Source organism: Astyanax mexicanus, chromosome 1 (assembly GCF_023375975.1).
Source record: "Astyanax mexicanus isolate ESR-SI-001 chromosome 1, AstMex3_surface, whole genome shotgun sequence".
In the NCBI taxonomy this organism is placed as follows: Eukaryota; Metazoa; Chordata; class Actinopteri; order Characiformes; family Acestrorhamphidae; genus Astyanax; species Astyanax mexicanus.
Window position 1 is genome coordinate 109800144 of NC_064408.1, and position 26629 is coordinate 109826772.

The window sequence follows — 26629 nt, forward strand, 5'->3', positions numbered from 1 at the left end:
GGTCTTAAATGGTTAAGCATAGTTTGTTTAAATTTCCTACAAACACTGCGTTCCTAATACACTTCTACAAATTACTCTGATTTAACACATTAATACAATTATAGAGCAATGCTAACCTTCATTTGCTGTACATTTTATACAGTCTTCTCTGATGTGATGGTTTGGGTTTTTGCCATGTCTGCAGTGCTGTGTGTTTAAGTTGAATAATTATTTTAAGAGGTTAAATAACACTGGAAAATAATAATAAAATGTATATATCTAAATATCAGACTGGGTGACACGGGGCATAAATCACTTTTGGTCTTCCATATAGACCAGGTATATATATATATATAAACAATGCCACAGTGAATGTGTGCTGCAATCAAAGCTTAAGGTTGTCCAACCAAATATTAGAGAGTGTGATCTTATTTTTTTTTAACACAAAAATCTGTGGTAAGACTTTTTTTTTTGTTAAAATTCTGGTTAAAATAAATAAGTCCTGTCAAAATTTAAAATAAGACTACTTAATATTGACAAATGTATTACTATTATTATGCTTAGTAAGTAAAAAAAAATCTTATCAGAGAAAAAATAAGATTTTTTGCTTTGAAAGATTTTTTTTTTTTTTTGCAGTAAATCTTAAGATCCCTCTGATTTTCAGCAAAACCTGAGACCTGAATGGCTGTCAGCTAACGGTCTCCCCCCTCAGACTTGGGCCTGTATTCTCTTGTGTCAGGAGTTACGGGCTGCTGGCTCAGCCGCAGTGCCACTGAATAGCAGCCTGTCTAGTTATTCAGGGAAACTCTGGCAGGCCCAGAGCCATGTGGGTGGGGGTACAAGGGGGCAGTTGGAATGTGCTGCTACCTCCTGGAGCTCAGAGAGTGTCTAAACTGGACTGAAAGCTGAGAACCCATGAGCATGGGCACTGCACCTGCATGCAGACTGCACGTGAACACCAGCCAATCACTATACTCAATAATTTACATAAACTGTTATGTTAGGCCAACAACATAAATAGAAGAAACAGCTCTGCAGAAATGTCTGTATCCTACTGAATTTGATACATAGCGATAAATTCATTCTAAAATCCATGCATATCCATGCATCTTTAAGTCTAGACTTTTGCAGACTATTGCAGCTCTGTTCTTCACTGGCCTGTTCTTCCTGCTTAAGAAGACTCAGACCAAGTGACCTTCTTCCATTGCTCCAAGGTCTGCTTCTGAGGGTTGTTCAAACATTGTAGTAGCTTTTAACCATGGAGAGGGGTCAGAATGGGTACTCTGAGCAGAATGGTTTGATGGATACACTGTGAGTTGTGACTAGTGATGTCTAAAATTTTTTTCACTATACAACGAACAATATACTTAAACCATTTAAGAAATCGGGAGGAATTGTACTGTGTAAAGGATAAGAGCACAAGCTGAACACCTGGGACCTCAGATCATTCAGACACACTACATCAATAACCATCATTCAACAATAGCTGATAGAACCTTGTGGACACAGGATTATTTTGGCAGATGCTTGCACTACAATTCAGTGTTAATGTACATTTACAAATGAAACGTAAAATTTTACTGTGCAAGATACAAGTCATATGTTAAACATGTCCAGAAGTGAAGGCATGAAACTGTTTCTATCTATAAGAAAGCTTCTGAATACTAAAATAGGGATTCTGATTGGTTTTGCCTCTGAATTTGACCCTCTATTGTCCCACCTCATGATAAAATAAGAGATGGTAATTGGTTCTGCTGCAAAATAGTAGAATGATAAGGTGGGGCTTAAACAGACGTGTTTATTTTTTAGTAAAAATCACAGATATTTGACATTTTGATCTATCGTTTCTAATCTTCAGTGCAATTTGGCCCACTATAAGCAGGGTTAAAGGTTTTGCTGCAGAAATGTTCCTGGCTGTCAGATCACAGACACTATGGTTAAGAGTTTTATTAAGGTCTTACAGTTTGTCCTACAATCTTAAATAATTTAAGTGTAAAATAGATTGTTCTTTCTGGCATTAGAACAAACACTATTCAGTGACAAACGCTAATCATAGGCTGACCTACTTCCACAGTTTTTGGCAGGTCAGAGTAAAAGAGGTGTGTCCCCCATAATCCAGTGCCAGGACCACTGCTAGCTAGAGTTTACAGCAGCTGAACTGCATAGACCTGCAGCCTTCAGCTATTAAACCATGCCCTTCTCACAGCCAATCCAGTCCGACTGCATTCTTTCCATGCAATTCTGGCCAAAACACATCCACAGAACTGCAGTGTACACAATACAAAGAAATACACACACACATGCAGGCCAGTTTATTAAAAACGCTATTTTGTCAGTGCCATGGTTTTACTGAGAACACTGTGGTCAGAAGTGTAACACCTGCAGACAGACAGTGCAGAACAACAGATGGATGACAGTGTGTAACTGTATACCTATAAACAAACAGAGCTCATAAAGTGGCAGGTGAACATACCTTTAGACTTCTCAGGAATTCCAATAAACTGAACAGGTAAAGACGGACATGTACACTATCGTGGGCATGTTTTAGGCACCTGTAAAACAGGGCACTTCTGGGAAAAAACAATGATTTCAAACATGATAGTACCATGCTACAAAAGAAGCATCCAGGAATGTCAGATTATTTGATGAGCAAAACAGGGCAAAGGATCTCATCTCTTATCTCCAGAACAAAATGCTTTAAAAACAGTGTTATGTATAGAGATTTCTATGCATTTTTCAACAAGACAATACCAGTCCACATGCTGCACAAATTACACATGCCTGCTGTGTGGATAATTTTAAAATGGAAAATGAGAAATGACAACTCCATACTGTTAAAAATCATCCTAGGATGTGTCTGCAAGATGAGTGGGACTAAATAATTCCTGAAACACTTCAGCACTTGACATTATCAGTGCCTAAACATATTTTGAGTGATATTTTAAGAAGGAATGGCAACATTACTAAGTGGTAAATGATTTATTGTTCCAACTTTTTTGGGAATACGCTGCAGGCCTAAAATGCAGGAGTGGATAGACATTAACAAATTAAATTAAACTGACCAGACAAAAGATTAAATGTATTGGGTTCATATTGTCTGCAGTAAAAAGTAAATATATATATATATATATATATATATATATATATTTTTTTTTTTTTCTATACTGTCCCAAATGTCTGCATCTAAAACTATTACACAGTACATAAAAAAACAAAGACACATCTTGGTTGACATTCAATGTTTTATTAAAATATTCTAGATACAAAATACCAGAGTAACCAACCAAACCATTCTCAATTCATACACCAGTACATGTGGTAATATTGTTAAATACACCTGTTGCAAGTTGTAAATATTTAATATATATTTAATGCTTCAAAGGCATTAAGCTGAATAAGTGACCTTCAAGTATTAAGCAAGCATTTCTCAAGATAAATACGTCAAGGTAAATATGTACACATCTTTTACTGTGTCAAACATTCAAAGTCAAACAACCTCTGCCATCTGTACAAGAGCGCAAAAAATGAGCCTACAGGCAAAACGGCAACCACTTCAGAGCTGGTACTCATGGTTCTGAGCTCAGCATGGGGTTGAGGATAGCTATAAAACATACAAACACACATGAACAAATGGAGAGAAAGATAAGGGATGGAAAAAAAGACAGAGAGGAGTGATCTGAAAAACGGAAACATCTATCATTCTGAACCGTGATCTTAGTCCAGCTTGGTAGTCTCCATATACTTTAAGAAGCTAAGAAGTAGGGGTGGGAATCGTTTACTATCTCACGATTCGATTCGATTCCGATTTTGGGGGCCACGATTCGATTCAAAATCGATTTTTGATTCAAAACGATTTGAATTATAAAAATTTCTGCTTCTGGCTTATGAATCTTATTGAAAAAAAACCCTCCATAATATACACTGGTCCTGGAGCAGGTAATGTGTTACAAAAACAATAAAATGTGCAGGAATGTGGGTCCTCAGTGACAGAGGAATCACTGGGATATCACAATGACGTTAATGAACAATAAATAAATAATAAATAACACTGCTTTATTACCAGGCTACTAGCGGTGGTGTGTAGGTGACGCTGCTGGGCTGATGTGATGATAGCAGTGGAGCGCTAAAGTTCAGGAGCAGCTGCTGATTAACTAGTTAATTTAAGGTCGTTGTATTTCTTCAGAAAGGGGGCAGGAGGTGGAGAAATTAATTCATATGGTCCATTCCTTAATTCCTCTGTGATGAGGAGCTGAAATTAGCTCTGATTAGCTTATTGTATTTTTCCGTTCCGCCTTAAATGCTGCAGCCCGCTGCCACCTGTAGCGTTATTTAAGGTGGAACTGGAAAGTTAGCTAGTTAGCTAGCTAACAGTTACTGAAACTAACTACTAGCGATCTTTTTTATGCTTGTTATGAAGCATTCTGCCATAAAACATTGAAACTACACGTTAATCTAATGTAATATAGTGCTTGTTCTGCCATCTTACCGGTGATTCTCAAACACCTACGCTCTGTGTGTGTCTGGAAGATCTCCGTTTGAAAGGACAAGCGCTATCCCCAGGGTTGCCAGGTCCAACAAAAATACCCAGCCCAAAATCAGTCTAAAACCCGCCCCTCAGAATCGATTTTGGGACATTTTAAATCGATTCTGAATCGTAGTAAATGAGAATCAAGATTCTTATGTGAATCGATTTTTTGGCACACCTCTACTAAGAAGGTATTCACCTAAATGTCCAGGTGAAACCAAATGACCAAAACAAAATAAGCTTGAAAACATCAGGGTATCCACTTAGAGAAGTTCGGCTGTGTATTTTCTGCAGTAACATTCTTAACCTGAAGGACATACATCCAAACCCTCAAACACAATGTACAACAACACAGAGTAAGGGCGAGAGGAGCTATTTTTGGCCTGCTATGCAGTCATCCACTCACATGAGCCAGTTCAGGACTGCAGCGAGTGCCAAGGGGTCAGGCCTAGTGTAACATCAGGTCATGAAGAGTACAGAAAGGGAATATATCAGTCCATGCAGCTCATTTTGTAACTGATGATAATAGCATGGGTATTACACAAACATTACACAGACCAGTATTTCCCAACCCAGCCCTCAGGGACAACATGCATTTACAACCTGACAGTCAAACATGTTGGTTCATAAGACTGAAATATGCAAATTGACTCATTGTGCAGTAATTAGTACTGAAGTACTGCTAGAAATGTTGCTCAAAAGCATCTCAGACAAATTTGAAAATGACAATATTTGTATATGGTTTAAATGAGGCTTTAATGAGTCTGGTGTTTTATGTGGCTTATCAGGTGTAAAAAGGTTTAGAGTATCTGTAGACTGGAATTGGGAAATGGTACAGATCGGATCTGCTTCTTCTCAAACAACTGCAAAATAATCTCCAAGTAAAGCAACAATTATGACCGTGATAAAATCTGATACAAAAAACAAACCTATTACCATCACTTACTTAGGAGTACCCTAAGAGATTTCTCAATTAAAGATTAAACGTCATCAATTTAACACTAAATTAAGTCAGATACACCCATGTGCTATAGATAAGGATATTGGTAGTATTTGGTACTGGTAGCTCATTGGGATAACTGTGAAAATCCAGGAAAATCTGGAACATGCAAACTACAAGTGCTTTAGATATGTTGTCTGATCACCAATAGCTCACCAACAGCATGCAAAAATTGTATCTGACCCTAAATATGTTAGAAAAACAGAATCTTTCATCCAGATCTGTTCATCCACATCACTATAATTTACAATCAATCTGTGTTATGAAATGTTTGGCAATTAAGCCTTTTGAAATTCAACTTTCTAGCTCTACTGCTAAAGTCAATATGTTGTAAGTCACATTCTGGATTAGAGACAACACTTAATTTGTACTTGACTAAGGCAGATCGTTGATGCTAGGTTCAGTTCTCTCTTACACAAGCACCTAGAAATATTCTGAACCTTCTCCCAAGGTTCATTCATTTCTTTAATAAGAAACTAATATAGTAATAATAAATTATTTAAAACAGAGTAAACAAGACTTCTAAAGTTTTGGCACATGATGTTCAACTGTACATCTTAGCTCTCATTTGAACATTTAGACCTGTGTTATGGCTGTGGGTGTCACATAATGACTTTTATAAAAGTGTTAGATGGAGTGAGGCATTGTGTCTATAAGCTCATAATGTGTAGAAGTAATGTATATACAGCTCTTATACAGCAGATTACTTTCAATTTACAGATATTTTATTCACCAGTTGTTACACCCAAGACAAGAAAAGTTAAATTTTTAAAATGTTGGATAGGCCTGTCACGATAACAATATTTTATGGGTGATATTTTGTTACAGAAAAAATTGCAATAAACGATAGTCATTTAAGACTATTCAATGCTACTGACAGTTTCATCTCCTACTAAAGTCCACACTGTGTCTATGGAGTCACCGTTACTAAAGCACTGGTCATTGCATGCCTGGATAAGATACTATGTTCACTGTGAACAAACATACAAATAAACACAATCTTTGTATAATCATAACAGTGATGACTGACGATATCACAGCTATCAAATATTATTAAGGTCATGTCTATTTATTGTGTGATAAGCCTATAATGTAATTATCGTAACAGGCCTAGTGGGTAAGGTGTGCCTTTATAGCTTAAGACTTTATGTTGATGTCATCCAAACCTTACGACTATTTTTTTATGCCAGCTGGCCTTTAAAGTGTGGGATTATTACTTAATGTATGGGCCAGCATAGGTTTCATTAAAACAGTGTTAATATAGTAATTTAATATGCATTGTGAAACAGCAGCAACTTTTGACACTTATTTATAACAATCCTGTTAACCATGACGAATTACCTGTTGTGATGCACATTTTAGGCATCATTTTATTTCTACCACACGACCCAACCCACAGCATGTCAAAACTCAGTCCTTAGAGTCTGGCCTCACTGCTACAAATATTGTAGCAGAGGTGGTAAAAACAATACAAAAAATGAATAAATTAATTAAAATAAAATAAAAAAAGACTCAGACACACCCTAACTTTAGACCTACAAACTGTAGGTTTGTACTAGCTGTTATCCACTTTCACACCTTCACAAAACTTCCCTTTTGTGCGCTGCCTCTCATTTACTCATTCCCTCAGTATTCTACACTACAGTGATGATTGGGGATATTGCCTTCAGCATTAGCCCAGGGTCTAAGCAATGTTTGACTATAGGAAAAATGATTGAAGTCATTTTTCTCCAAATTCTTCCCAGTCATTTGCATTTAAATTTTAAAACAGTCAGAATATTTGGTTAAAAAATTTAATTAACCTGACTGATGACTTATCCTGTGTCATTCAGCCAAGATGTGTGATAGCTTATGTGTGCTTCTTTATTTTTTTGCTGAACAAATTAAATTGGTCAAAACAAAGAGAACTGACAACCTAAAATAAGAGATGAACTATTTATTAAACTGCGTGACCAGTTTAAAAAAGATTTAAAAAAATATTCCATTTCATTATACTGTTGCCACCTTTTTAGAACAGCTAAGGCTTCAGGTACCAACAAACCTAGATTTTAAAAAAGTAAAACATTGTGGTAGTTAGCAATGAAACACATAATTCAGCGTGCCACTGAGTCAAGGTTACTTACGTGCACTGAGTATTTTATACCTAAAGATTACTAGAAAGATGGCAAGTTGGATGTTCCAAAAACTTTTAATACTCTTTTGTGCAAACTAATCTACGGCCATGCCACTGCTGGCTACATATTAAATAAATGTTGCTTTAGGCAACTGCTTAATGTTATATAATATGTTAGAACCTAAATGTTCCATAAAGATATCACAATAGCCCTGCTTTCACATAACTTGGTGCAGCAACTAAATAGACTGATTTTTTTGCATGCATGCAGTTGTGTATAGTTTTTGCCCACCTAATGACCTCATAATGTCAGGCAGAATGAATATACTGTGCGAGAGGGGTTTTGGGTTAGAAAACATCACTCATTAGATGCTGCATAGCCTTAGATTAATGAGAACAGGGACTTTCAACCCTGTTTCTGGAGAACCCTTGGCCTATACATTGTGTTTTCTCCAGAGGGTTAAGTAAATGATGCAAACCCTAAAATGTGCAAGACGAGAGTAATCCAGGACCAGAACTGAAACCCACAGCCAAAGCAAATAAAATAACTATTTGTGAGCGATTGCACGAGTAACAGCCTGTGTAACAGAAAAAAAATAATAACAGCAAAACAGCACTAATAAAAAAAGGTTGTGCTCAGTTCTGCTGTGATCCAATGACATGTGGATTAAACTGCACAATAATGATAGTAATATCATCTCTATACATGCGGGCCAGTTCTTCTGGTAAGCTGAGCATCTTTGAGAGCCTCTCGTGATCCACCGTGCCGAACTCATTGCTGCCCACGGCGTGCCGGATGAGGTGAGTGGCTGAGTTCTGGTCCTCAAAGGTTGAGGAGACGCGGGCCTTCCTCTCCTGCAGCAGCCCCTGCATCTGGCCCAGGGTCACCTTGTAGCCACCCACGCTGATGGGCTGCTGCTGGTGGACACCAGTCAGGTACTCACCCACGATGCGTACCACTTCCTGCCGGTGCAGCGTCTCCCACAGACCATCTGAACCAATGACCAGGAAGCGGTCCTGAGGCCTCAGCCGATGCCGGGTGATCTCTGGCTCTGCTGTCAGGTAAGGGGGCGTGTGGTAGTTGGGTGGTATGAACTTGGCGTGCTCGTTTTCGTGCAGCTGGTCCGGACCGGACTCCAGCACACGCCGCTGCAGCTCGATGCTCCACTTGAACTTGACATCACCGAAGGCCCGGAAGGGCATGAGCAAGCCCAGTAAGCGGTCCTGTTTCACCACAGTCTTGGTCTCGGAGCGTGGGTGTTCGGACCTCACTCGCATCACCTCTGACTCGTTCTGTGCATTATGGTCATTGGAGAGGGTCATCGCTGAGAAGGATCCATCAGGTTCCTAGACAAAGGAGTATGCAATGTAAATATTATATTATATTAATATTATATATTATATTAATATTAATGTAAAATTTTAATTTTTATTATGTCAAGGAGGGGGAGAACATTTTTAAAACTGAAACCATTATACACAGACATGCCAAAAGTTATAGGGCAGCAGTATTCAAATTGATCATGAAATGTTATATGTTGTGAGTAAGCTTGAACACTGGCCAATGTGCTCATGGCAAGGCCTGATATGTCATTGAAGGCATTACTACCCACAGTGGACAGGACTGTGACCTGTTGTGTCTGGCTAGTATTGTCCATGCAAACAAAAACATTGAGACAAGCAACTTGGGCAGAAATCACATCCACATTCAATGCAAGAGACCCCATACATCACACTGAATTTGTATTTACCAAAACAGTCCTAATATTCAAAATGTCAAAACATTAATAGCAGCAAAAACTGAAATATGGCTTTTGTATGACCAATATATACATTTTATGAACAAAATGATGGCACAATTGCTCATTCATTGTTTCTTCTAAAATCAAAGGTATTAAAAACAAGTTTATTTAGCTTTTGTTTAAGAAACTTTGTACTAGACTTTGAACATTGTTGTAAAGATTTCACTGCTTTCTTTAGGAAGAGCAAGAATTACAGAGGTGGATGTCACCACCCCAGCTCATGCCTAATTCGTCCCTAAAACACTGTTGGAGCTGGGGAATTATGTATTCTGCAGATATGGTGCTCCATCCACTCTCCAACATGCTTTTTAACACTCTAGCTCTTGTCTAACATCAGGCATTGTGCCAAGGGGTTTGTGTTTATCTGCTGCAGAGTCCTTAGCAGCTGTTTATTTTGTTCTAAAAAAAAATAAAAGGTTAAATAAAAATCTAATTCATGTCCTTACCTGTACACCCAGCACTGCTCGGCCATCACCTGTATTGGCTATATGTAGATCATTTCCGTCCACATGTGCCACGCAAGCTGTAGCTCCAGAGAAGGCCACACGCAGCACCCAGTAGTGCAAGAAGGCATTGGGGTCTCCCACCTGCGCCTCCAGGGAAATATCATTGTCTAGTCTTTTGAAGGCGTTCACCAGTGCCTCAGAAACATCAGGCTTCTCTCCGGGTGTGCTCAGGTCCAGCAGCTCCTGCCAATACGTGCGCAGGCTGTTAAAGTACAAGCTTGAAGCCTCACGACTAAAGTAATCATTGGGGTGCTTGTGCCACTGCAGTATGGGCTGAAGAGGGCGTCCACTTTCCACTGCATTCTCCAGCTCGACTAAAGTCTCGTGTGGCAGCATGGAGACAGCAATGTAGTAGAAGAGTCTCTCACTGAGTGCCTGGGCACAAGCACAACCTGCATGTCCGTCAAATACACCATAAAGCATGCCACGAGTCTGCAGGCAGGTGGCTGCACTTCGCCTGTCCTCGATGGGCGCATTGGCAGGAAGTTGGTTGCTTTCGAAGCCCATGACTGAGCTGAGGTTCTTGCCATCAAACTCTGGCACTTTAAAGCTGTACTCATTGGCCTTCAGGATGCTGTTGACCTGAGGTGGTGTAAGGTAGTAGGTGGGCCGTGCAATTGAAGTCCTATAGGCTCGTGACTGGTTCCACCGTGAGTCTGAATTTGCAAGTGGTTGGTATGCACCATGGCAGGGGTGATGAAAAAGGCAGCAATTTTGGCACAGAACAGAAGGCGCCCAAAACCGACCCAACTCCCTGCCACGGATTAGCCGAAAAAACTGGCAGGCTGCCGCCATAACAATGCAGCTTTACAAACCACTCTCAAAGGACCTGCAGGAAAGCAAAGAAATTAGCATATTAAAATAATATGTTGAACAGAAATTTTATATTTGTACTGTGGAAGAATGGTTACCTTTAGGTTAAAATATGTGCTAAAATATCTGCGTTTTAATCTTGCTTCACAGTATAACCTAAGGCTGAACAATATTATATCAACATATTTGATTTTGACCTATGATATACAATTATGAAATGGATATAAAATGGCTTAAATTAATGTTAAGAATAGATGTCTGTGCCTATGTACACTATACACATTTTATTTACACTGTTATGCACTCTACTGACTAATACATGTCAGTCACTGACAACAGACGATGCAAGCACTATACATTGCAAAATTGGAAATGTGTTTTAACAAAAAAAAAAACATTACAGCTAATGAAACATTGTCTATTTTGATATACATTAATACTAAATTACTGTCCAGCTCTAGTGGCAGAAAAGGCAAGTATGTACATATAAATTATCAGGTCTCAGGATACAATTTGGAATTATTAAGGTATTTTAACTCTCTCAATAAGATATCGGTAGGGTTGCAGGCATTTTGAATTTTAATGTGCCGTGTCTGTGAGAGCAACCCACGATAAAGTTACATCACTCAAGCTGCCTGGAAGTTACATGTAATGCTATAGTGCTGAGTTAAAGGTCTGGAGGGGGTTTAAATTATGGGGCAGTGGGACATTTGGTTCCTCCAAAGTATCAAGCGTCTGATGCTGGACGCTAAATTTAGCATCAGTGTGCATTCCCATGAAGAGTGACTTTTTCATGCCAAGAGCTAAAAAGGGGTGTGTTCAAGATTCATGGTCTAAATGGTATTGTCATGGTGATAACGAAAGAGTTCTCTGAGGCTTTTAAGAAGAAAGGACGTTTAAAAAAAACTTCCACATTGAGTACAAATTATTAACAAGAAATTTAGTAACTTTAAAATACCACTTTATACGATAAGGAGAAAATATACTTCAAAAATATGCATTGGAATCAGCACTGCCTTTTCATGTTAGATTCTAATGCATAGTTTTACATAATTTCTATTGATCATATGAAGCTATATGTGTATATTTTTCACGAAGATCTTGCAGTAGCATTGACGATGGTAGAGTCTAACCGCTGCACAAAGTCTTCTCCACCACATCCAAAAAATTCTCAATGAAGTTAAGGTCTGGACTCTATTTCACAATTCCAGCCCCATGAATCCTGACATTACCATCTTGGAATATGCTTGTGCCATCAGGGAAGAAAAAAATCCAGTGATGGAATAATCTGTTCTACATTCAGTATATTGATCACATCACAATGTTAACTAGGTTTTTGCAGAACTGCATGGATAAATATTCAAAAAAAACTTGAGTATTTTTCCACTTAATTTATTTAAGATACAAACCTTACTATAAGCAACATTGCTTTTCCCCAGTAATTTATTTTTTCCCCTCAGTTTAAAGCAAATCCTGCAACAGCACTGCATAACTTTGTTCTTATGTTTAATAAGAATAATTTTGTCTTTTTTATGTGTAATGCGTTTTAAATGCATTTTAGTGACATTTAACCCTTTCAGACCCTGCATCCATTACAATGGACAGCATGTGTTTATTTTATTTAGAACATTTTCTTATCCTGTTTATTTAACGTTACTGTTTAGGGATGGTTTATGAAATAAAAAGGTCAATATGACGTATAAAATATTACACACAGTCTTCCAATGCAGTTGAAATAAAAAAAACTATTTAAAAAATGTAGTTGACTGGATTGGTTTGCCTATATAACCTAGATTTTATAGTATAATGTTAAAGTCCTCTTTTCTGTGCATTACAGACAGAAAACAGCATTCTTACGTTTCTTTAAACACTGGAGACAATTCAACCAGTTAACCAAATTAACGTTACCTTGTGTGTATATTATGTTGCTGAATATGATCTCCGGATGTCTAAAAGAATAGATTACATATAAAACGATTAAACTCCTTAACATGATACTGTATACAAAAGAAACAACAATGTAGCTTAGCTTAGTTATTTAAATATACCGGTTAGCATCGACTAGCATTACGAGCTAGCATATCAGGTGTTAGCTACGTTAGCTACCTAAAAAGTTAACGCTAGCTATGCAACCTAGCTACTACGCAAGTAACGTAACTTACGGTATTCCACTCTGTCCAGATACGTTAGATATGTAGTAGTTAGCTAGATAGGTTGCCTAGCTAGTTAGCTAGCGTAGCTTAGCCAGCTACCGGAGTTAGAAACACAATACAACAGTTTCACGGCTGATATTTGGGTTAAATACACATTCCACCTTAAATGCACACATTGTAATCAAACTAGACAAGACAGCTAACCAGTTAAATTACATTTATTTTGAACAGCATATTAACTAGCTAATGCTAACTAACTAAAACTCACAGCTACGGTTATATATATTCCTCAAACGCAAACTACGCCCCGCTGGCAAATCCTACATCCACCGCAGAGGCTTAGTAATCATGCAGACCGCCCTACAGCAGCGATCTTAACTCACTATCACTCTATAAACCGCAGGTAGGGATCTGTCCTCCTCCGTTAACCAGCTCCAGCTCTTACCTCCGCCGCGGGGTTCTCAGTTTTGCCGCAGATGAAAATGTGGACAGATACAAGAAGCAGCAGCAGCACCCAGCCCGCGCCCCGCCCCCCTCAGAGCCCACGCTCCAACCCGCAGCTGATTGGCTAGTATTACGTAACTGCAGGTCCGTGAAAGAGGCACTGGCTCTGTCCCAAATCGCTCCCTACCTGCCTATGAAGTGCGGAAGGAAAAGGAGCGGCCCTAGTAGGCCAGTGTGTGTCGGTGTAGTGCACTGTTTATGTGTCAGCAAGGTTAATTGGATAAAGCCGCAGTTAACCCTTAAGGAACAACACTTACCACACCGGGTTGGGTGGCGCAGTGGATAACACCACTACCTGCTAGTGAGCTACTAAGTTACATCATGTGGGAGACTGAGGTTGCAGAACTCTTACTGTCTGCTAGTTAAATATACTTTGGGACAAGTAAGTAAGTATGTATGTATGTTTGTCACTTTCAATCTATGTATCTATCTATCAAATTACAATATCTCACATCCCAATATTAGCTAGGTTAATGCAGAAATGCGTGGATCAATATTATGAAGAAACTTTGTATTTTTTTGACGTTTTTTTTTTTTTTTTTACTTTATTTAAGATACAAATCTTAGCCGTACTTATCCTTACTGCTTTGTTTCCTAGTAATTATTTATTTATTTATTTATTTATTTATTTTTTATCTCAGTTTAACACAGTTTAAAGCAAATTCTGCAACAGTTTTATACTGTAACGGCAGTATCCTTTTTCTTATGTTTACTAAGAATAATTTTGTCTTTTTTTATGTGTAATGCATTTTAAATGCGATTTGACTTGATGTAGTTAACCATGTTAAGCTAGTTAAGCTAACTAGTTAACTAGCTACACAAAAAAGGTAGCTTAGTTAAATATATCGGTTAACACCACTACCTGATAATAAGCTGCCACATCACGTGGGAGACTGGGGTTCAATTCCCAGTCTGGGTGACTTTGCTGCGTAATGTAATGTAAAGTAACTTTGCAGCACGAGTTGTAAATATGAATGATTGATTTGACCTACATTGTAAAACAAATGTTTTAAGGCTTAACTGTTAACATGTAGGAGTTTATTAAATAAAAACAACATTTAGGATAATATATTATGACTTATAATACATAAAATAATATAGAGTTTTTCATTAAAATATAGTTTCTCTCCTATTATTTTACCTATTTTGTTTCAATATGCAACCTATTTAAATAGCTCAGCTGTAAAGCCTAGCCAAACTGAAAGGGAGTGCACTGTCATAGGCTTTTGGAGTTCACTATAAATCATAAATGTAACATTTCAACAATGCTTGATGTTTACAGCTCAGTTGAAACGCTTTTGTTTCTTGCAGTGCGTTCGGATTCGCTCTCCATCGCAGAAATGGTGCACTAACAGTGCACAATTTCTGAAAAAAGAAAAGAATGGTGCTGGCAAAACTCTTCAAGGCTAATTAAAATTCTCAGCCCTTACGTACTCTTTACAACACTGCCATCTTGTGGCTAAAGGTTGCCCTCTCCTATACCTGGTGTAAAGTTATCCTAGTACCCAGATAGCCACCGAGTGCTGGCCCAGTACTGGGCCTTAGCTGGTTTCTGACTGTCCTCAAAGGTGGCCCAGAACCGGCCACCGGACTCGGCCCAGTGTATTTTTGAACGTAGGACCAAGTCTGGGCCTTATTCGGTTTCTGACTCCTCGAAGCTGGCTGAGAGTCGGTCACCGGACTCGGCCCAGTGTCTTTTTGAACGCAGGACCAAGTCTGGGCCTTATTCGGTTTCTGACTCCTCGAAGCTGTCTGAGAGTCGGTCACCGGACTCGGCCCAGTGTCTTTTTGATTGTAGGACCAAGTCTGGGCCTTATTCGGTTTCTGACTCCTCAAAGCTGGCTGAGATTCGGTCACCGGACTCGGCCCAGTGTCTTTTTGAACGTAGGACCAGGACTGGGCCTACACTGGTTTCTGACTGTTCTTGAAGCTGGCTGAGATCCTGCCACCGAACTTGGTCCAGTGCCCAACACAAGTTAAGCAAAACTTTTGTAACTGAAGGTACTTTGTCTTTTACTGTTGGTGAATTTGTTTTCTAAGAACTAGGAGGTTCAGGAACCTACAATGTTATTCCTACTACTACAAGCTACAAGCTATTTGTACATAAAATTTATGTAAATAACCACTTTGTACATCAGTACATCAATATGATTATTATATATTATTATAGGAAACACTAATAAGGAATTTACCATTGGTTTAAATAGAGTATTCTGTTTACTCAATTAGTGTTAATGAGAGAAAAACTTTGTCTGGAAGCTCAAAGAAAGACATAAAACAAAGATTTATATTAAATTTACGTTTAATTCATAAAGTTTACATATTTAAAAAATAAAGGGAAAAAAAGAAAACAGAAACAGATTACAACTTGCAAATTCTTTTTAACTCATTCAATTGAATACACTACCAAGACAAGAAATTTAATGTTGCAAATATTCACTCATTTTGAATTTGATGCCTGTAACATGTTCCAAAAGTTAAGACAGGGGTAACAACATTATGCATGCATTATGAAGACCAAATACGAGAACGGAGACCCCGGACTGTTTCTTTAACTAGCTGAGCTCCGCGGTACAGTTAAAAAGCTCCCCACGACAGTGCTCTTACTGCCTCTCCCTATTAGGCTACAGAGGGGCATGTAGTGTTGTGTTACAGTGTTTGTTGTTGCGCCGCTAAAGTATGGAGGATGAAGAAAAAGAAATCCAACTGATTTGAAAGAATCAGGAAAAAATTGAATTGTGACCCCAAGAATCAATTTTGAATCGAATTTTGGGATTCCCAAAGATTCACAGCCCTACTTTGTACTATGAAAAACATTGGTTTAATAGGTTCGCCCAAACAAAGGTTTGGCACCTGTGGACTTCTTGTTACTTTTTACCGTATTTATGTTTATTTGTATCTGTTTTAATACGTGGTACCTTTGCCAAGTAAAACTCAATATTAACTCAACTTAATATTGAGATGATTGGTTTAAGAAATTTGCATCGGCCTAAAACATTTTCACAGTACTGTACATATACACACATACTGTATAGGTTTTTGTGTGTGTGTGTTTGAGCTGTACTATGGAGGACCAAAAATGACATAAGTATAAATAAATAAATGCAAATATAAATGTAGAAATAATAAATATATACATGAATAAATGAATAAATAAATAAATGTTGAAATAAATAAATAAATATATAAATAAATGCACATATAAATGAATGAATGAATGAATATTTGCATAGGTAAATAAATACATTAATATATTTCTTATTTATTTATATATTTACTTATATGTGCATTTATTTATTTATTCATTCATTTATTTATTTCAACATTTATTCATTTATTTATTTCAACACTTATTTATTCATTCATTTATTTATTTCAACATTTATTTATTTCCACATTTCTTCATTTATTTATTTATCTCCACCGTCCTGTACTTCCGGTATCAGTGAGACAGAACAAAAGGGACGGCACAGCAACATCGCGACTATAACCCCTACTGCAGTAACAACTGCTGAAAATGAATGAGGGTCAACAGCTTAAAAATGTCGCCGCTGCAGGCCAAGGCAGGAGCAGTGTCACTACCCGATCTGTACCCCCTGCCCGATTTGTTCCGCGCATGCGCACGCATTGCAAACTGAGCAGGGGCACAGATCAGGTAGCCACGGCTGTTACACCAGCCGTTGTGCGCATGCGTCAACAGTTTTCGGCTCTGTGAGGTCGCTGCTCAAGCTTAACTTCCGTTTTCTGAATTATAGATAGACTGATAGGTGTTTAAACTAAATATATTTCGAAAATCAAACAAAATAATCTATTAAAATGTATGTATGTGGTGTTTTTTTTTACATATGCCAAGTCTGTAAACTACTTCACATTTTATTAACTTAATTACACCTTTAGCGATAAGATTAACATCTACATGCTCAAGTATCAATTTATAATGCTTACCATGAATTAATGAATTAATAAATTCATAAATAAATAGAGCCAGAACACAATAATTCGCATAGGCTAACTAGCAGTTTATCTTTCTGTAATCTAGATAGACTGGGAGATATAAATAAGTAAAATACAAACATCAACTAGAAAATAATGTTCTTTGTTCTTGAGCAGTTGATATATAAACTGTGCATTTTATGCTTTGTCAAATTTAGTATTACAGGGTGTATGAGGCATTTAAAAAATTTAATTTGTTTACCATTATAACAAACCTGTTTGGGTTATATCCATTATATGGGGTGGTGGTGTGGTCTTTGACCATTTGTAGTATTCCTCAAGCTAACAAAGAGTTTATTAATAAAAAACATTTATTTTTGCTTAAAATACACAGCAGAATGTTTAGAAATGGGAACCAAATACCATGTCTCTAAATGTGGTCCTGTATCAATATGCTACTAACCATTAAAAATAAGGTACAACACATTTATCAAAATACCAGTTTATTTTCTTCTCAGAGAAAGCATGAGAGCAAAAAGCAAAACAAAAGAAAAACATCCCTCTCAACACACAACCACCCAGCCACTCCCACCCTACCTATTCAGCACTGCAGTGCAGTGATTAGAAGTGATTAGCAATGGTGGTGGTGTATGAGGTGTTAGTGCATGTTGTGCTGGTACAGTGAGTGGATCAGATATATCAGTGCTGCTGGAGTTTTTAAACACTGTGTCCATTTATTGTCTCTCATTCTATTAGACACTCCTACCTATCTGCACCACAGTGTATATGTAAAGTCAGATAGAAGCTCTGAGTCTGTTGCTGCATAGTTGGTGCTGTCAATACTCTAGTCCTTCATCAATGCTCACTGGATGTCCACCGCCGGTGGACTATTCAGGTCAAGCAAGTGAAACTGAGGTGTTTAAAAACTCCAGCATTAGCGTTAGTGTCAATGCTGAAAATGACCCAATAACTGTCTGAGAAAATGTATTGTGGTTATCATGGTCTCACAGTACTACTCTATTGGATTTAAAAAAAAGATACATTTGATTAAAATTTTTATGTAACTTAAGTCACAACAGGCTATTTAACATTGTTAATAGATATTTACTGCATACCTAGTAACCTTACCTCTGGGAACAAAACATCCAAAATGAACTGCACTTGATCCTCAATGTGGAATTCTACTGGTGCAGATTTCAGGACATCCTGAAGATAGAAAAATAGGGAGTCCTGTTCTTCCTCCGAGTCCAGGTACACTGGCACCCGTAGAGATGATCCCTTCTGGATTCTGCTGAGCCACTTCGAAGGCTCTTTTCCACAGAGTACACCCTTAGGTCAAAAGGCAAAGTGCCAAAAGCACTTCATCAAAACATGAGCAAACATTTAACATTTCTAGTTGAATGTCAAAAGTAGTTTATGTTAAAAGTTTTGGACTGTAAATCCACATTAAAAAAAAAAAAAAAAAAAAAAGTCCCCCAACACATGGTGACAACAAGCATGAATTATAAGGCCTTTTGCTTATTTGCTTATAACACTGTAATGGTAAAACAATGTGCAAATTGTAAATAACAAACATTGTTAATGTGTGACAAACATAACAACAAATGTTGCCGGACTCCATGGTCTTGTACAGCAAAGTCTACCAGCTTCTTTTCTTGGGCTGTGCGGTTGACCATGGTTTGCACATGAGGTGGAATGTCTGAAGTGATTGACCTAGATACCCTAAAAAGTGGCTGAAGGGTCCCTTGCAATAGCCTGCTAGCCTTGTCAGTCCAGAAAGCAAACCTCTGGCCATGTCTGTTGAATCAAAAAACTTAATCAGCAGGTAATCAAATGAAATAAAATGCAGAAAAGGCATGAATACTTTAGGAGAGTGGCCTTACCCTTCAATCTGAAATCTTTCCATCAGTAGGATGCACCACCACTGGCGGATTAATGGCACATCATTCTAAAACATATATAACAATGATCAGACAATTGGGGTGGGGTTTGAAATATTTTTTTCTATATTAATAGATGCAACTGACCTCTGTGAAGATAAATGGGGTATTGGTGCAGATACAGAGGGCATACTGTAAAAAAAATAAATCTCTCTATTATACCCAATAACTCAAAATGCTGCTTATCACAACTTAGAAGGATGCTTACAATGAGTATAAGGATGCCACAGTAGTTCCCAGAAGTTTGTTGAGGGAAGTGCTGGAAACAAAATATTAAATATTACTGTTAAGTAAAGGTGTTGAACCAATAGAAACAGATGTAGACAAGTGCTTCACTAAAGTAAGCTTAGGTTCCCCCTTACTGAGTTACTGCCAAAAGCCATTAATACATGAAGTAGATGTGCTGAAGATAGAGATTGTTTCAAATTGTGTAAAATAGACAGAAAGTCCCTAGGTCTGGACAAGAAAGAATGTATGGTGGAAAGAAGACGAATGAATATAGCAAAAAGTATCAACTGGTGGGCTAGTCATGGCTCAGTTTCCCAAAATCACAGTAGAAAATTCTCTTCAAAAGAAAATATCTAGTCTTACATTACATTTAAGCCAACTGATGTCCAGAGTTTTATATAACCCAGTAAGAAAATAAAGAAAAGGCTTTACATCAAAATTCTGCCGGTCTTCTCTGTCCAGGGTCTTGGGTCAATCTGGCCTGCAATATGTCTGCACATAAAATGGAAAAAAAATTAATTATGGACACACACTTACTGAAACCTATAGTCATACAATTGTTCTCCATGGTCTAGTTTCATAAAATGAGAACTAATCCTACAGCCATCGAACAAGGCTTCTGCGTAAACATAAAACAAAAGAACAAAGCTATAAATAAGCAGCCATAGAACAAGGCTTTTTGTAAATCATCAGCCATAGAACAAGGCTTTTTGTAAATCATCAGCCATAGAACAAGGCTTTTTGTTAATTTTCAGCCATAGAACAAGGCTTTTTGTAAATCATCAGCCATAGAACAAGGCTTTTTGTTAATTTTCAGCCATAGAACAAGGCTTTTTGTAAATCATCAGCCATAGAACAAGGCTTTTTGTTAATTTTCAGCCATAGAACAAGGCTTTTTGTAAATCATCAGCCATAGAACAAGGCTTTTTGTTAATTTTCAGCCATAGAACAAGGCTTTTTGTAAATCATCAGCCATAGAACAAGGCTTTTTGTAAATCATCAGCCATAGAACAAGGCTTTTGTGTAAATCAGCAGCCACAGAACATGGCTCTTGCGTAAAATATTATTGGTAAAAGCCACTGAACAAGGGCAACTTTTTCCTCTCTCTTAACCTAAATATCGTTTTGTACGAGTCATCTCCAAAACCACCAGGGAGTACAGAATCTAGAAAAATGATCTCTCTCTCCACAACCAGTAAAACCTGCAATGGACATATTTCAAAATGATAAGCTAATCAACAAACTTCATTCTAAAAATCTGAATATCTATTTTTTGAAACTGTAACTCAACACATAGCAAATAGTGATCCAGTTGATTCTGTTGCATACTCCATGCAGGGAACAAAATCGCATCCTTGGAACACAGATTGTTCTGGTGTAGAGAAAGAAAATGCAACCATTCAACTACTGTGCATTGTACAGAAATCATTGCATTAATGTGCAACTGTCTGTCTGTGTGTGTGTTTAACTTCACTTTACCGGTAAACTTGAGAGTGGGTCCACATTCATCGTTTTCCATGTGGGAACCACATACATGTCAGCAATGTAAACATCTTTCCCCTATTTACAACACAACAAGATTAGCAAATGTATACAAGTACCCATGAAGAAGTATACAAAATAACAATGTTTGAGCTTCTGTAATTAATTACATGTTTTTGAGCAGCTTCTCTGATGATCTTAAAACATGCATTCCCAATCTAGACGTAATAAAACAAAATAAAGGCATAAATTACACACAAAAAAAAACTATTTCTGTGCCTTTGAGCAAGCATGCTGCAACATGAATATACTTACAGTAGACTCCATGCACTGATTTAACCCAAGACTCCACAAGTCCTCACGTGTAAGACAGATATTGTCATCTTTAACAATCAATTCTGCTGCTGGAAGGCTTTTGTCCAGGACATATTTCAACTGCAATTAAAAGAGTTAGCAAGGGAGGGGGGGTGAGAATGGTGTGAGAGTGTAAGTATGTGAGAGATGGTCTGAATATACGATTGCAAAAAATTATTGGTAGTGTCTAACAGTGTGTGAAGGAGAGTGAAATTTGGAATGGGCTAGGTGGAATCATCCCCTAATAGTTTTTCCTGGAGAGGACCCAAGTCTTTTTCCCATTTCTCTCCAGAAAAAGCATAAGGATGGTCTGTTGCTTCATCAGGTGTACCATACTCATGGTCCTGAAGTGACACACATGGAACTGCTCCATGATCTGAAGAGACAATAAAAAAAATTAAGTCTAATATTAATAAAATAAACTTTACAATATACACCTTACATGTCAACCATTACAAAAAAAACACTACTTAGCTCTTACTTTCCAACCTGTAGAAAGGCCTTAGCCGTGAGACATTGATGCAACATCGAGTCCCATTATCTTTCACCACTGATGCCACACCCTTTTTAGAGATACTATCCACAGTGAAAGGACCTTTGTGGCGGTCAGCAAGGGTGTCTTTTCTCTGTTTTATATTGAAATCTTGAGAAATCAAGACCTCATCGCCAGGACTGATTGTGCTCATTAGCTTTCTCTTACGGTTCCTGTAAGACTTTTGTTGTCTTTTCTGCGCATTTTCAATGTTGCTAAGCACCTGAAAAAAAAAAAATTACACTTTACTACATGCCATTGAATTAAAAAATGAATTTGGACCTAACCTTCTCATTTAAAATTTTCATTTCATTTACTCGGGTGTCAAGATCATCTTCTGGGTCAGCAATTTTAAAGTCTTGTCCCATGGGACAGGCGTTCATAACCTCTGGCAAATGAGGGTGCCGATGGAAGAATAAGAAATACGGGGTGTGCCTGGTTGAAGACTGGTTAAAAACAAATTAAGTTATCAGAAATAAAACATTATATATCGATTACATTATATATCGACCATAATGAATGTATAATGAATACCCACTTGCTTAGCAGTGTTAATACCATACACAACTGCAGGTAAATGGATGTCCCAATCATTATGGCTTTCATTTACATACTTCCGCAATACACGTTTGACATTTTGATTTGTTCGCTCATCCTATATATATAAAAAACAACAACAATTAAAACATTTCCTAATTTTTTTTAACATTACAGGGAAATGTCAAATAAAATTATGTTGAAAATTACCTGCCCATTTGTCTGAGGGTGGTAGGCACTTGAGACAGCATGTTTGATTTTCAGAGTTGCAAAGATGTTTTCATTCAGCTGTGTGCAAATCATCAAAAAGGAAATACAGTGTGCATAGCAGAATGTCAGAAAACAGAAAACATGTGTGCTAATTAAGATAAATATCAATGTTAAGAATTCACATTATACTAGACTTTTACCTCATTAACGAACTCTCTCCCTTGGTCAGTAATAATTTTCTTGACCATGCCGAACAAGTAGAGTGTCTTTATGATGGCTGCTGACACTTCAGTTGCAGTCTTATTTTGCAGTGGCTCAGCAACAACCCACTTTGTATATAAATCAGTCATGGTCAACACATACTTGTTTTTTTTACCAGTTTCTCGCAGTGGGCCAATTAAATCCAGGCCAATCACCTCCCATGCAGCCTTCACCTAAACACATATTTTCCATTACCTTTCAAAACTTTATTTTCAAAACTTTACTTTAAATTTATTTTCTCTATTAAACAAAACAGAATTTGGAATACCTTAATAGAATGTAACACTGGTGTCCCCGTCTTCATGGGGTCATTTAGTTGGCAGCGGCGACAACACTTCACCTAAAAAAAAACAAAAAAAGAAGAATTAAGTTGGGACAGTGTCTAAACATGTACAAAAAGTAAAATAAAATGCATATCATAAATACATATTAGAACAAGGGGTGTGCTATATAATTTCGTGCACAATAATATTTGTCGTTACATTACTTTGTTTTTGTTACACTATTTTTATACAAAATCAGAATCTTGGTAACTATCTATGAAAGATTTCTTTTGTTTCTACTGAATAAATAATATGAGGCTGAAGTTGGTTTGATATTCGCAGCTGCCGCTTCACTGAACCACCGTGAACTAAAGGGAGCGTTCACAAACTGTTCCGCATATTATATTTAACACCTCACATATCAACACTGAAGGAGCTATAATGAAGAAAAGCAGTACAGCTGTTTATTAACTATGTAAATATACATTATGTTATAAAATGCAATTTTATATACACGACCTTCCACTTATTTTCTGTTCTAGTGTAATTCATTCATTTCCTAAGTAGAAAACATCTTAAATAGAGAATTAGCCTCCTACCTTAAGGGAAAACCTGGCATTAGCCTGGCCAGAGCTAACTGTTAACTGTAAAATATTTATTTTAATTACTGAATATTAAATTAATAAATTTTATATATAATTTAAAAAATACAATAATATTTTAAAAGCCGTTGCGCTCAAAAAAAAATCCAGTGTGATTTTAAGAATTTTTTCATCTTGGGCCAGACCAAATACTGATACTGATAAATGATATGAAATTCTAGTCTCCTATTTTAAGGAAAACCTAGAATTAGCCTGGCCCGAGCTGATTTTATACTGTAAAATGAATTAGCAACATAGCATACACAGCCATAATGCAGCAAAAATTTAATATAAGCTGATGGTCCAGTACGATTTTGAAGGATATTTAATCTTGGGCCATGCCAAATACACATGATATAATGAGTTTTAGTCTTCTACTTTAAGAAGAACCTGAAATACTTTATACTTTAAAACGAACTGGCAACATGGCATACAAGCTATAATGCACAAAAATTAATGAATATAAAGCCAGTGCGATTTTGTGAATACTAGAACTCTTCATCTCATGTTTATTTGTTCTGGTCCAAAATGAAAAAGTCCTTCAAAATCATACTGGAACGTCAGCTTAATATTCAATTTTTGGTGCATTATGGCTCGTATGTCATGTTGCTAATTCATTTTACAGTATAAAATCAGCTCGGGCCAGGCTAATTCTAGGTTTTCCTTAACATAGGAGACTTCAATTTCATATCATGTGTATTTGGTCAGGCCCAAGATGAAAAAATTATTTGAAATCACATTGGAACATTAGCTTTTTATTCATTTTTTGTGCAGTATGGCTCACAAAGGTTTTTAAAATATAATTTTATTAAATATTTTTTTCATTATATATTAAATTGTTAATTATATATTCAATAATTAAAATAAATATTATACAGTATACAATTAGCTCTGGCCAGGCTAATGCCAGGTTTTCTCTTAAAGTATGAGGCTAATTCTCTAGTTTAGATATTTTCTACTTAGTAAATGAATGAATTACACTAGAACAGCACGTTAAAGTAAAACTGGAGAAAGTAAGTGATGGAAGGTAGTGTACATACAACCAAACGAATCAGGAGCTGCGAATATCAAACCAACTTCAGCCTTGTATGAATAATACTGTAATATTTATACTAAATAAAACATTTATATGTACTGTGTTGCAGTTTTACGCTCTGGAAATAAATAAGAAATTGTGTTATAACTTCACAACATACCCACTCAGTTACATCTTTCATTAGGGTAGGCCAGAAGTATCCAGCAATCACCCTGTCTCTCGTGCCTCGTACACCGTTGTGGTTGCCGGTGCCGGAGTTATGGCACTCCATCAAAACAGACCTTTTTTCCTCCTCAGTACAAACAACTAGTCTCATATACGTTTTATTTGGTCCAGTGTAAAACAATCGGTTGTCTGCCGAAAAAAAAACACGTTTCATATTTAATTACTTATTGATATAATAAAATACTCCGAGCTAAATTAGCTAGCATAGTTAACCTAGCTATACTAACTAGTTCACATAACGGGACACTTCGCTTCCTCAGCTAACGCAAACCTTTCTAAAATATGATATGATTTTAACTTACCTTTTGCTATGAAGTTTTCAGACACACGCCGCATTTCCTTGCGCATTTTTTTGTTGCATGGTGGGGTAAATGTTCCACTTAAAATGTACTCTTTCAGAGCTCTGTAAAAACGTCCTTCATTTTGAAACCGCGTTTTACAAGCTGTTTGCGACAGTGTGAGCAGAACCACAACTTGGCATTGCCTACCTGATCTGTGCCCCTGCTCAGTTTGCAATGCGCATGCGTGCGCATGCGCGGAACAAATCGGGCAGGGGGTACAGATCGGGTAGTGACAAGCAGTAGAACCAAAACTTTTGCGGCTCAAAAACCAATCCTGCTTTAGAGCGAGGATAGGACTGCCTACCTAACTATCATACAAATGCAGAAATACAGAAATAAATAAATTAATAAGTGTGGCAATAAATCAATAAATAAATGTAGAAATGTTGAAATAAATGAATGAATAAATAAATGAAAAAATAAATAAATGCACATATAAATGAATAAATAAAAATAAATATAAAAAATTAGAAATGTATTTATTAATTTATTTATTTACCTATACAATTATTCATGCGTGTATTTATTTTTTATATATTTATTTATTTATTTATTCATTTCTATGTGTATTTATATATGTATTTATTTATTTCAACATTTATTTATTTATTCATTTATTTATTTCAACATTTATTTATTTCTACATTTATATGTGCATTTATTTATTTATTTATTTATACGTATGTCATTTTTGGTCCTCCATACTGTAATACTTAAATATATAAATACATCTACATTAATTATAAGGAAAATGTGTTGATTATAAAGATTAAAATAATATAAAGACAATTAAAATAAAGATAATTTAATAATTCATTGATGTCTCCTCCTCAGTAAATTTATATCTTACTCCCTGAGAGCATTACACACCCACCAGTATAGTTTTTCTTATTTATATTTTCTGAGTAGGCTCTAAAAGCAAGTTATACCTTCTCTACACATATTAAATTGTACGCTTGTTTCTATAGATACAACTATCAACTAATAGAATCAAAGTACAGTAATAGTTTAATGTTAAATATGTTTATTGCAGTCATATTTACAAATATAATGCTGTTATGTTTTTTCTTTTGTATGACATGACCATTTTAAATTCAGCATCACATTCTTGAAATAAGTACTTGGAAAATTGGGCACCAGCAGAAGCGAAAGTAGGGGCAGCAACATTAAAACATATTAATTTACTGACAATAATAAAATGTATCTATGATTTTCCTATTTCCTTTTTTTGCCAATATAAAACATGAATAAT

At 36.7% G+C, this 26629-nt stretch overlaps 1 protein-coding gene across 4 annotated transcripts; it reads right to left on the reverse strand.

Annotated features, from left to right (window-relative positions):
• Window positions 1–7425: 7425 nt before the first annotated feature.
• Window positions 7426–13420, reverse strand: pdp1 (pyruvate dehydrogenase phosphatase catalytic subunit 1). 4 transcript variants are annotated; one of them, XM_022679639.2, is made up of 4 exons: window positions 13337–13367; window positions 12647–12687; window positions 9866–10754; window positions 7426–8964 (listed from the first exon to the last, which is right to left on the reverse strand). In XM_022679639.2, exons 3-4 carry the CDS (start codon window positions 10718–10720, stop codon window positions 8254–8256), a joined length of 1566 nt encoding a protein of 521 aa, XP_022535360.1. In that variant the 5' UTR covers window positions 10721–10754; window positions 12647–12687; window positions 13337–13367; the 3' UTR covers window positions 7426–8253. The 4 variants fall into 4 exon arrangements, with proteins under 4 accessions (XP_022535360.1, XP_015457733.1, XP_007236565.1 ...); XM_015602247.3 differs by having other exon boundaries at window positions 13275–13338; XM_007236503.4 differs by lacking the exon at window positions 12647–12687 and having other exon boundaries at window positions 13337–13420.
• Window positions 13421–26629: the final 13209 nt, after the last annotated feature.